The 12,870-nt window shown below is 45.3% G+C and overlaps 1 protein-coding gene across 2 annotated transcripts in view; it reads left to right on the forward strand.

The window, feature by feature from the left end:
* The window catches only part of tiam1a (TIAM Rac1 associated GEF 1a), an 89,473-nt gene that overhangs the window by 28,612 nt on the left and 47,991 nt on the right, over positions 1-12,870 (forward strand). For both annotated transcript variants that reach the window (XM_015961661.3, XM_054730867.2), the window contains exons 2-7: positions 7,395-7,495; positions 8,164-8,810; positions 9,168-9,451; positions 10,080-10,352; positions 10,448-10,679; positions 12,323-12,495. In XM_015961661.3, the coding sequence (XP_015817147.3) occupies positions 8,171-8,810; positions 9,168-9,451; positions 10,080-10,352; positions 10,448-10,679; positions 12,323-12,495 (1,602 nt within the window). In that variant the 5' untranslated portion in view covers positions 7,395-7,495; positions 8,164-8,170. The remainder of the gene's footprint in view (positions 1-7,394; positions 7,496-8,163; positions 8,811-9,167; positions 9,452-10,079; positions 10,353-10,447; positions 10,680-12,322; positions 12,496-12,870) is intronic.

Consider the following 12,870-nt stretch of genomic DNA (forward strand, 5'->3'; position numbering starts at 1 on the left):
TTAGCACTGCATCCCAGAGTTTTCCCCATCGTTATCCACCTCCATCGACCTCAGCTCCATGTACATTTTGCCCAGAGCTTCTTCTTCTCGCAGCTCAGTGTGGGTTTAGCAGAAAGCTTCCGTCCTCTTCTTGTTTACCCTCTCTGCTTCCCATGCCTTGCTTCAGGGCACAATGAAAGGGAAAGAGCACAGTTTAAACATTTCAGATTGTGCACAGCCAGAGGAGAGAAAAATAAAAAAACAACATCTTTTTGATTTCCCCTGAGTGGGACTGGACTGGTTTGTTTTGTTTCTTTGGTCTGAGTGAAGGATGTTTGCCTTCCTCTAACTGAGAAACAAACTGATTTATTCAGATTTACTCAACTTTAAAGCTGCCTAAAGGGAAAGTTTAGATTTAAAGAAGAAAACTGCATACCCAGCTCTTTAAACAGCCTCAGATTGGAGAAATACGGATGAATCTTGTCTGATGTGCATCCAGCTATCTAGGATTAATATTGTCTATTGTCTGGATAAATACAATATCCAGTTCTTCATATTTGCAGATAACATTTCAGTTTATTTTCCCCCAAAACAAAAGCAAAACCATTAATTGGGTTCTTTTATCTAGAAGAAACTAAGTTCTGGGTGTGAAAATAATTTGTGGTTGTTATAAACTAAAGAGTTGTTTTATCAAAACCACATCAGACGCAATCATGCTGCGTCCACCTCACTCTTTTTGGAGGCCCTCTTCGCGGATCAGGAGGTCAGGAAGGTCGGATGACCTCTGGGCACCGAGGTTCAGTAGATTAACTGCAGCACCGACTACTCCAGTCCAGAGATGTCACCAGGCACAGCAGGTTGGAAATAGTTTGCGTCTAGAACAGCTGTTTCTGAGTAGCTGAAGGTGCAAGTTTCTGTGTCGCTGTAGCATGTAGCAGGTTTTGACAGCTTGTCAAGAGATGCGGTGGTTAGAGAGTTTCCCCCAGTGGCCAGTCCGGAGGTCTGCTCAAAAACTAACTGAATCACTCAGCAAGTGATTCTGTTTTAAAAATTGCCATATTATGATTACATGGCCAACCAGGACAAAAGAGGTTAAGAGATGTTAACAAACAAAGCTCAGAACGCACATCTTTTCAGATACAAAAGATGCTCTGATTTGTGGATAAGAAAATATCTATGTGCAGTAAGGTTAACTTTAATTTATATCTAATGAACATTGTGTATGAGTGTAGATAATGATTCACTTGTTAAACCAAACATTACTGATCATAACATCAAAATGTTTCATTGTAATATTAAAATTCATTTCACCTTCATTGAATTAGGCACAGATTAATCAAACATTAATATTATTATTCATATAACATTTGATGGCAGGTTAAGATGCCACGTAGACCTGGCAGACCCAAACGCTTAGTGAGGGTCTGCTAGGAACGCCTGGCAGAAGAACCTGTTAAGACGGTCTTCAACTCCCACCTCCGGCAGAGTTTTGACCGCATCCCGAGAGCAGTGGGGGGACATTGACTCCGAGTGGGCCTTGTTCCACTCTGCGATTGTTGAGGCGGCTGATGCTAGCTGTGGTCGTAAGGTGGCCGGTGCCAGTCGTGGTGGCAACCCCCGTACCCGCTGGTGGACACCAGAGGTTCGGGGAGCCGCCAGGCTGAAGAAGGAGGCCTACAGGGCATGGCTGGTCTGTGGGTCTACGGAGGCAGCAGACAGGTACCGGATAGCCAAGCGGGGTGCAGCAGTGGCAGTTGCCGAGGCAAAATCTCGGGCGTGGGAGGAGTTTGGTGAGGCCATGGAGAAAGACTATCGATCGGCGCCAAAGAGGTTCTGGCAAACTGTCCGGTGCCTCAGGAGAGGAAGGCAGCAACTCGCTCACACTGTTTAGAGTGGGGATGGAGAGCTGCTGACGTCAACTGAGGCTATAGTCAGACGGTGGAAGGAATACTTTGAGGAGCTCCTCAATAACACCTACGCACATTCCAAGGAGGAGCCAGAGCCGGGAGACCTGGGGATGGACTGTCCAATCTCAGGGGCAGAAGTTGCTGAGGTAGTCAAACAACTACACAGCGGCAGAGCCCCGGGGGCGGAAGAGGTTCGTCCTGGGTATCTCAAGGCTATGGATGTTGTAGGGCTGTCATGGTTGACACGTTTCTGCAACATTGCGTGGTCATCGGGGGCAGTTCCTGTGGAGTGGCAGACTGGGGTGGTGGTCCCCATCTTTAAGAAGGGTGACCTGAGGGTGTGTCCAACTGTAGGGGGATCACACTCCTCAGCCTCCCTGGAAAGGTCTACTCCAAGGTACTGGAGAGGAGGGTCCAATCGATAGTTGAATCTCAGATTGAGGAGGAGCAATGTGGTTTTTGTCCTGGCCGTGGAACTGTGGACCAGCTCTATACCCTTGCAAGGGTGATGGAGGTGGCATGGGAGTTTGCCCAACCAATCCACATGTGTTTTGTGGATTTGGAGAAGGCTTATGACCGTGTCCCCAGGGGCACCCTGTGGGGGACGCTCCAGGAGTATGGGGTGGGTGGCTTTCTGTTAAGGGCCATTCAGTCCCTTTACCAGAGGAGCGTGAGTTTGGTCCGCATAGCCGGTAGTAAGTTGGACCTGTTCCCGGTGAGGGTTGGACTCCGCCAGGGCTGCCCTTTGTCACCGGTTCTGTTCATTACCTTTATGGACAGAATTTCTAGGTGCAGCCGTGGTTTGGAATGTGTCGAGTTTGGTGGCAGGAGAATCTCGTCTCTGCTTTTTGTGGATGATATGTTCCTCCTAGCTTCATCCAGCTTTGACCTTCAGCTCTTGCTGGGTAGGTTCGTGGCTGAGTGTGAAGCGGCTGGGATGAGGATCAGCACCTCCAAATCTGAGACCATGGTTCTCGACCAGAAAAGGGTGGCTTCCCATCTCCGGGTCGGGGGAGAGGTCCTACCTCAAGTGGAGGAGTTTAAGCATCTCGGGGTCTTGTTCACGAGTGAGGGTAGCAGGGATCGGGAGATCGACAGGCGGATTGGTTCAGCATCTGCAGTGATGCGGACGCTGAGCCGATCTGTCGTGGTGAAGAGGGAGCTGAGCCAGAAAGCCAGCTCGATTTACCGGTCGATCTACGTCCCAATCCTCGCCTATGGTCATGAGCTTTGGGTAATGACCGAAAGAACGAGATCACGGATACAAGCGGCCGAAATGAGTTTCCTCCGTAGGGTGGCCGGGCTCAGCCTTAGAGCTAGGGTGAGGAGCTCGGACATTCGGGAGGGACTCGGACTAGAACCGCTGCTCCTCCGGATCGAAAGGAGCCAGTTGAGGTGGTTTGGGCATCTGGTAAGGATGCCTCCTGGACGCTTCCCCGGGGAGGTGTTTCGGGCATGTCCTGCCGGCAGGGGGCCCCCGGGTCGACCCAGGAGACGTTGGAGAGATTACATCTCCAATCTGGTCCGGGAACGCCTTGGGGTCCTGCCGGAGGAGCTGGTGGAGGTGGCCGGGGAGAAGACGGTCTGGAGCTCCCTAGTTGGGATGCTGCCCCCGCGACCCGGACCCGGATAAGTGGAGGAAGACGACGACGATATAACATTTGTTCATTCAACCATATGTTTATTTAATGATTATTTAACTTATGAGCTGTAGAAGTTCATCTTTCATGAGAGTGTGCAATCCTGCAGTCTTATCAAAACAAGGCTTTGTTTGGGAGCATAGGCTGACATCTTGTTACTCCTGAAATGTCAACAAGGACAGCAGAATCTTCTGGGCTTTAGGTGACAGAATAGAAACTCCACTCAGATAGTGGAATTATGTCTGTAGATGACCAGACATTGTGTAGGTCAATATGTAGGTGAAAATTCACCCTTTTTGGATGTTACAACAGGATTTTAGGACCATCCATCCATGTTCGGCTGCTTATCCGGGATTGGGTCGCGGGAGGCAGTCGCCTAAGCAGGGAGGGAGATTTTAGGACATTAGATTAATTTAGATTTATTTTATCTTTAAAAAAAAACCTCAAGTCATCCTATTCATGGAAACTTGATAGTTTCTTTGGGCCTCTTGCACCATTTGCCAGTCATTTGTAAGAAACCCTTATTGCAACTTTTAATACTTCCTTTTTAAAATTTGAATCGTCATGCTTTCATCACAACATCCACTGATTACTGTAATTTACTCTATACATGTTTAGATCAGTCATATTTTATTCTGCTGCCCGTCTTCTAACGGGACCATACAACTTCCTGTAATTTATAGAAATGATATGATCTTGATATTAGCGTTTACCAATGATGCTTGATATTTTTATATTTCTACTGATGTATTCTGATCTTTATTTCAGACATTGATTTAAAGGTGGTAGTCGGAGGGACCGTGGCACTAGTGTTTGGCAGCCTCGCTTCCGTCAGTGCGCCCCAGGGCAGCTGTGGCTACATTGTAGCTCAACATCACCGAATGTGTGTGTGTACATGGGTGAATTATTGCATGTGTTGTGAAGTGCCTTGGGGGGTTGTAGAACCCTAGAAGATGCTATATCAAATACATTTACCATTCACTGTTTACACCAATGCCAATATGTGTGGAGTCCCATCACCTTTTCAATGGAAAAACTATATTTTAAGTTAGGTCCATTGTGCCAGACAAACAAGATTATCTTAAAAACTAGATCTCACCTGTGTCATTTTATGTCATTTTGAGTGAGAGGAGAATTAGCTGAAGAGTTTGATGTAGAACATGTGCATGGTGCAAAAAGTTGTGTCGTTTAAAGAGTAAAACCTTGTAATATAAATATTGATCGATAATATTAGACATCATTAGCATTTATCATTGTTAATGGTCTTGTTCAATCAGCAACCCATCTAGAACACCATCTAGAAGTTTGATGCTCTTGAATGTCCCCAATGCATTATTACTACTCTGTTTTTTTATTTAGCAGGAAAAATAGTTCTGAAGCTAGCTGGCTAGCTAGCTAGCTGTAGCACTTTCAGCTCAATAGGGTCGGCTCATGGGTCCCCGGAAGAACGGAAAAATGAATGCAAGTCAATGGGGAAAAAAAAACGCTATTTTCTAATCCGCTTTGCCTCAGACCCTGGATCACACATATGTTGTACTGCAATTTAAATTAAATGTAACGATGGCTGTTTTGATGACACCAGTCACATACTTTGAGATTTATCAGCTTGTAAAAGTTCGTAATTAGCATGACTACACACCAGAAATCGGCAATGTGACGTCACCACATAATCTCCTCGTGGCTGCTACTTACCACCTGGCCAGATTTGTGATGGTTCTTTCCTCCTGTGGCAAGGAGTTGAAGTTTGCTAAACTTACAGCCATTTCTCCTCTGTTTTCTCCGTGTCTGGTTTGATGACGTCACTTTTGTGAAGCACGTTTGTAGTCCTGGACTTATTTTCATTCAAAACCTGAAATAGTGTTTCCCCTTGTTTGAAAACAACCGCTTCCTTTATGTCAAAATGCTTCTTTAAAATGCACAAATATCAGATGTGAAATCCATGGCACAAAACAAGCGGAATTAGAAAATGGCCTTAGCCCCGTTGACTTATTTTTCGTTCTTCCGGGGACCCGTGGTCCGGAAGTAGATGGGCGTGACTTAGGCTCCCCATATGTGATGCTTCTAGTCATGAATTTGACTTAGATTAGCACTACCCATCCAACACTCCAACATTATGTGTGCGTCACGTTTTCTGTTTGTGTCAGCGGGTAGGCGAGGTGCATGTGTGTTGGCCTCATCAGGGAAGATGAGACACAATAAATGCAGAGGAGGAAAAGTGTCAGGGTTAAAGTTTATTTTATATAACAACACCCCACAGCGGGATTGAAACTGGACCAACACACACAGATTCTGCGATGTGAGAGATTCACTTCTCTTGTTGTTTTTCCTGCTTCTGCTTTTCCGAAGCCTGGTTTCGCTGCTGCACATTAGCAGAGGTGAGATGGAGGGAAAGGGGGGGGGTTACTAAAAAGTTGTTTGACTCGAGTTCAAAGCAGCTTTTCTGACCCTGACTGACAAGATAATAGAAGGGGAGGATGTGAGGATTTAGCAAGTCAGAACTGCGGTACGTTTGTACCGTCCCCCCAGAATATAATCGTTCCACTTTGAGGTTTCTCTTCCCGCCAAAAATTCTGTACGGTTGATTTTATTTAATTCTGCCTGCAGAGAACAAACAAGCACATGCAGAGCTATCTGGCTAATAATCTGTGATCCGATAACGTGAGATAAAAATAGCTGCTGCAGTCAAATTTTAGTTAAAGTATCATTTTCATGTGTGCCGCCACTAGAAACTTGGAGCAAAAACTTGATGTTTTTTTCTCCCCTTTTAAAAATGTCTGTAGAAAATGATTCATCATATGAATATTACAGACAGATCCACTTTGTCTTCCTTTCATCAGTTTTCTTGTGCATCAGCAGTCAAACCTGATGATTGCTTTTATTTGGATAAACAAAATAAATGTATTATTGAACTTGCTAAGCCTCACACTACATTATAAAAATCTTCAACCAAGGTGGCTCGAGGCTGGTAATAGAAAAAAAAATTAGGTCGTGTTTGCAAGGATCGTTTAATTGAGTTTCAGGCAGTAAATTATCCTCCAAGGCTTCTTTCATCTTGCTTGTGCACACGTTTCTTTGTCTGAAGAAAGACGAGGGGTCTTTTCCCAGAAAGGCTTCCTGCACATGCCTCTGCATGTCTGTGGGTATCGCATATCGAGGTAGAACTGGGTAGAACACCCCCCAAGCTTCAGAAACAACACAATGTGTTCATCAGTTTGTGTATTTCTGAGTTGTCTGGATGTGATTCAACGGTTAGAATGACTACTTTCTTAGATTTTACACTCTAAAGATAAAACATGAATTTACTTGATCCAAATTAACTTACTTAAATCTAAAGATTGATCTACAGTGCTTTATGTTGGTAAAAGTAAATGTATACTACACTTTACATTTAGCCAACTAGGTTCAGGGGAACCAGTTGACATGGGAGTGGTTCACTGAAAACACTTTTTTAATCATTATTTCTGAATATAATCGTTTACCCTATTTCATGCAGGCTGAACATAAAAAATAGTCTCCTGCATCTGTCTTCCTCATTATCTTCTGACAGAAAATATACAGTGAAACTCTAGGATTAGAAAAGCCTGGCGGGATCTACGTCACACTTTCACTTAACATTCATGGACTCGACCCAGAGTACAAGGCACTCATTCCTTCCAGAGACCACTGCAAATGTATTGATCGAACCACATATTTAAGTAAATTCAACATTAATTTTCTTAGAGTATATACATTTTCCATCTTCATACCCTGCAGTGGTTTCAGAAACCCCGTTATCTTTTCATCTCTTTGTGCATCTGACAACTTAAATAACCTAATAATCATAAGAAACCTGTTGAAACACCTCCCTTCTTTTTCTTCTTGTCTTAAGGACAAACCGACACCAACCTTTGAGCCTGTGAGGACGATGGAGTCGGCTGAAGATCATTACACTCATGTGGAGAACACAGTGATGCTAAAGCTCAGTCACAGGTAACCACGAGTACTTTAATTGTCTCAAAAATTTAGAACGACTTTGTACTTAAAAAAAAAACCCAAAAGCATTCAGTGACTGGAGCCCACTCTGAGAGGCTAGTGTGGGTTTGATGACGTGTGATTCACAGAGAACAAGCTCATCTGACAGGGGCTTACTCAAGCAAAGCTGAAATAGCACAAAGCACTCAGAGAATCGGTCTGAAAAAATTATTCTCTTAATCATGGACGTAAATTTTTTTTTGGGGTGGGGAGCAGGGGGGACATGTCCCCCCCACTTTTTACAAAGTCAAGTTTTGACCCCTGCACTTTTTGCCATCCCAAAACAATATTACGCTATATTAAAGTGACACTGGTTGAGCTCTAGGACCAAGCAGAAAACAACTGTTTGTGTTGAAGCCTGTTTCCCATTAGAGCATACTGTAAAGATCCCCCCCCCCCACACACACACACACATCTAAAGTGAAAATTACGTCCATGCTCTTAATATTTGGTAATCTCAGAAATCTGACTTTAATCCCAGAATTCCAACTTTAATATCAGAATTCTGACTTTTTTCTCAGAATTCTGAGTTTAATCTCAAAATTCTAACTTTAAACTTTGACACACAAACATTTCAACCTAAATCAGACACCAGTACCTTTGTTCATCTTCTCCTTGCCCCACAGTTGAATCATGGGAAACGTAGAGAGCCAGATTGGTGACAGCGGTTCCCATGGAAATGGGATGGGACATCTCTCTCGCAAGTACAAGTCCCACTCGCTCCGCCTTACCAGCAAACAGCTGGTCACCCGCCGTCCGAGGCACTTCTCATCAGGGAAACAGAAGCACAGGAACTCCGAGACCTCCACCCGCTCCTCCAGCACACCCAGCATTCCACAGTCCTTAGCGGAGAACGGGCTGGAACTTTTCAACGCAGGAGATGAGCTGGGAGAATTCAACCTCAACCCTCACTGGACGCAACGCGTCGCCATGACGATGATGCCAGAATCCTACCAGCAGGAGGAGGAACCCCTGGCCACGCCGACGCCTGAAACTTCCGAGGCGGACACTCTGGCTCAGGATGGAGATGACTCAATGGGGGAGGAGGACATCTTGGAGAAAGGAAGTTACGTGCAGCGGATGACTGAAGACTCTCCGGATGGAGGCAGTTTTAGAAAGAAGAGGTCAAAGTCGGCGGACATGTGGAGGGATGACAGTCTGGAGTTCTCTCTGTATGACTTGAGTCAGGACAATCTGACCAGCACTGAGGAGATGATCGATGGAGGAGAGGAAGAAGAGGAGGAGCAGCTAATGGGTCCTACAGGCAGCACAGGTGAGGACACAAGTTTTGGCACAAACTGACATCATTGATTTTTTTGTACAGGTAAGGAGCGGGAGGGTGGAGGGAGGAGTGGGAGGGTGGAGGGAGAGATCTCAACCTTTTCCTGATGTATGATGAGAAACTGGGCTGATTAAAGACCGAGTTCTGTCGTCCAGCTGGTCACAGCCTTGTTAGCTTAAGTGGTGCTCTACAGGAGGTCAGCTTGGCAGTAGGCAGCGCTGCTAAACTAACTGATGAAGGTTCGAGTGCTGCTGTACCTGACGAAGACCAGATTAATGAGTCGTTCTGCTGCAAGCACACACATTTTATGTAGACACACTGTCCTCTAAAAGCTGCTGTGTGTTCCAGGTTCTGCTGAAAGGGCGTCGTCTCTGGACCACCTGTGCAGCCCACAGAGTCCCGGCCTTCGAGGGCAGAAGAGCCGTCCCGTAAAAAACCGCAGAGAGGCTGAGCGAAATGGGAAAGGAGATGGGGAGAGCGAGCTGATGTCTCCAAACGAGGACGGCGGCGGCTACGTAGCTTTCACGCTCCCGTGTCGGCGCTCTCACTGCCTCTCAGAGGGGTTGTCGGGGCTGGGGATGCCCACTGCTCCGTGTCCGGCTTTCCAGGGACGCCGAGCACAGACCACTCAGGTTTAAACATGCAGAGCTTTCTGTTCTGCTGCTCTCTTTTTGAACTTCAGATCTCTCTTGGGAGGAATCAGCAGTTGATCTAGTTTTTTCTCAGCCAGACATTTTTGGAAATTACCCAGACCTGCTAGATGCATGCAGCTGCAGCTGTAGAATATAAGACACAGTGCATCATTGCTTAGAAGATTTTCTTGTTTTAGCTAATTTACCAATGCGTTAGAGCAGATGCAACTGATAGATAGCTAATTATTGTGTTCACGTGTCACAAAAAAAGTGAAAGATGTGTTTTGCTCAGCTAGTTCCTACAAGAGCTTATTTTGACATAGTCTATTGAGGTTTTTTAAGATACAAGTAGACTAAAAATGCAGCAAAACAAAGGGAAAAGGGGGCCGATGGACCATTTTCTCAACAGGATGGAGAACTTCCAGCTCAATGAGATTTTTTTTATTATGGAAAAACATGCACAGACTGATTGGATGCACTCAGGCTTCCTGCAACACGCACTGAATTTATGTATAAATGTGAGCCCAGAAACATCTCGTGTAGTTTGACTTTCCAGTCATGCAAGTTTCTTTCCATATAATCTCCTTGCAAATCAGCCCTGTTTTTACTCTCCGCTTCTGTCTAACAGGACATCTCGGGTGTCCTGGGCGAGGGAAGTGAGTATGGCGACAGCGGGATTGATGGCGTTGCCACGGAGACCGATGCAGACGGAGACCTAGCCTCCCGGCGGTGTAAGGCCATGTCGGCCTCATTCTCGGTCTACTCGACCACGGAGAGCAGCATTTTTAATGGGAGCGACAGCGGGAGCAGCAGTGCGGGCGGAGGAGAAGGAAGAGCAGGAGACAGAGGCAGGGGGGGCGTGTACGAGAACTTTAGAAAGGAGCTGGATGGTGAAGCTTGGGTTCGTTTACATTTGTGTGTTTTGGGAGCAGTCCTCTTTTATCATAAATTAGCAGATTCGTTTTTTATTTTTGCTTTCTTTCTCTGCCTCTTCAGACGAATCAGAGGCGAGACTGCAGGGAGGAGGCAGGATCTGCTGTCAGCGATGAGCAGAGCAGCGGGACGCTCAGCAGTGCTTGTCCTGCCGAGTCTGTGCTTGACTGTGCACGGGGCACTGTAAGGAAAGCTGGGGCTTTGTCTGTCAAGAACTTCCTGGTTCATAAGAAAAACAAGAAGGTGGAACTTGCAACAAAGCGAAAGTGGAAGCACTACTGGGTGTCTCTAAAAGGTGCTTCACCCACGCATCTCATGTTTCCACCCATAATCCATCCATGCTTATCAGGCGCGAAACTTGCATGATTTTATGCACATTAGTGTCTGTTTTCCGTTGTGTCTCTTCTCATGTCAAAGTTTAAAACAAAGTTTTGAAACGTGATCAGTCACTTTGATATTTTTTCATGCAGGCTGAACAAGAAAATGCTTTCACTCCTGTTTCCTGCTTTAGCCACAGAAATAAATTAGACGGGGAAACGCTTGGGTCAGAAAAGGCCACTCAGATCAACGTCACGCTGAAAATTAGCATTCATGGTCTCACCAGTCTTGTCTCAGGACCTGGGAAGGCTGTCTTGATTTAGCGTCCAGGAGAGAAAAGAGCATGTCTCGTCTAGTAGAAGCTAACCGTTAGCATTAGCAACTTCACCCCACGACAGAACTCCTCCAGGCTTGTGTTATTTGTGGAAAGTGAACACAGACCGCGGAAGAATTGCGTTGCTGTTAGCCAATCAGAGGCGGGATGTTTGAACATCATGAATATTAATGAGTAAAACTCCAAAGCCGTCCGTTTTCTGCTCCCCACTTCTCTGGCTAACGTCGACTTCCTGAAACAGCAGCGCCAGAGCTTTTTTTTTTTCTCAGGAGAAGGCTCACAAGGGTTTCATTTATACTGGAGACCACAGCAGATTTATTGAAATGTCGAGTGTATGCTCACTTCAAAAGATCATTTTATGATCAAAAATCAAAGCAACGTCATGTGCAATGTCCTGCACTATCGCAAAGTCTTGTGAGACCCGATCGCCATCTGAGTCTGTGATTGTGAATCTTCTAAACCACCATCACACAAAACATTAGCTTAGCCTTCTGAGGCCCTGCGTGCACAAATGAAGGTGTTGGCTTCTTGCACTAACTTAGACCTTTTTTGTATTATTATTTAGAGACACTTGATATAGACTTTAATTTAAAAATGTTCTCCTTTAATTTCTATTTTTTAGGGAATTAGCCAACATTTTTATTTGATTTTTTTTACATCGTACCAAACACAAATTTGGGTCTCAGAAGGTTAATATCTGTAAAACTGACTGTTTAGGAGCATTTTAGTGTTTTGTAAGTAGTAAGTCTGTATGGTGGCCATCTTTAAACCAGTTGTGTCAAAACGTAGATCCAGTCATTTTTTTATGAGTAAAATCCATTCAGGGTATTTTGCAAACACACAGATAAACGGTGCAAGTGAAAAAACAGCCTATAATAACCGAAGTCCTGCAGCCGTAACGTCTCACACAGAAAAGCATCTGAACCCGACCTCTGTCCGTTTAATCTTCCGTTTTCTCTCTCCTGAGAGGCTGTAATCACATCCAGCCAAACGCCGTCAGTGACCTTGGTCGTCACCTTTCCTGTGTTTGCTCCCGCTCCTCCGTATGCATTACCTCGGCTCACACTCATCACAATTTAATTTTACGCCAGGCTCCACGTCTAATCCAATCTGCTCCTTTTAAAAATGTGTAAGATGCACCCACCGTTTGTATCCATCTCCTAAAAATAGATAAACCTAACCGAACCCCCTGACCTTGAGTTGAAATTTGGACCAAGATGACCTTGTTTAGATGGAAATGACAACTCTAGCCCCCATTTAAGTGTTTTTCTCTGTGTCTTCTTTAGGTTGCACTCTTTACCTGTATGATTCAGACAGTCGGTCTGGCATTGATCAGAACAGCATCCATAAACACGCAGTGTGGGTGGAGAACAGCATCGTCCAGGCCGTACCTGAACATCCAAAGAAAGACTTTGTCTTCTGCCTCAGCAACTCAGCAGGGGACGCTTTCTTGTTCCAGGTGATAAAACCAAACTCACGCAGGAATACCCAGATGGACAGAAGAGTGACTACTTCCTGTGGGGCTCTTTTGTGTGTGTGTATGTTTGACACATGAATGCATGACCTTTAGCGACGACTGGGAGATACGACAGTCCCATGTCCGTGTGTTTGTTTTATGTCTGACATGTTTAAAGGCCACCCTGTCACACTGTCACCGTGATTCACAGCAGTAGCCATTGTGTGTGTCGAGCTTCAGCCATTTATATTCATGACAGCTCTCCGTTTCATGAATAGGAAGATAATAACCCAGCAGTGAGATTTACGTGTCAACCTTATCTGAGGCAACTTTAGGACCTAAAATCCAGTTTCTTCACTCCGCCTCTGTTTTCTGTTT

The sequence above is a fragment of the Nothobranchius furzeri genome, chromosome 10 (assembly GCF_043380555.1).
Source record: "Nothobranchius furzeri strain GRZ-AD chromosome 10, NfurGRZ-RIMD1, whole genome shotgun sequence".
NCBI lineage: Eukaryota > Metazoa > Chordata > Actinopteri > Cyprinodontiformes > Nothobranchiidae > Nothobranchius > Nothobranchius furzeri.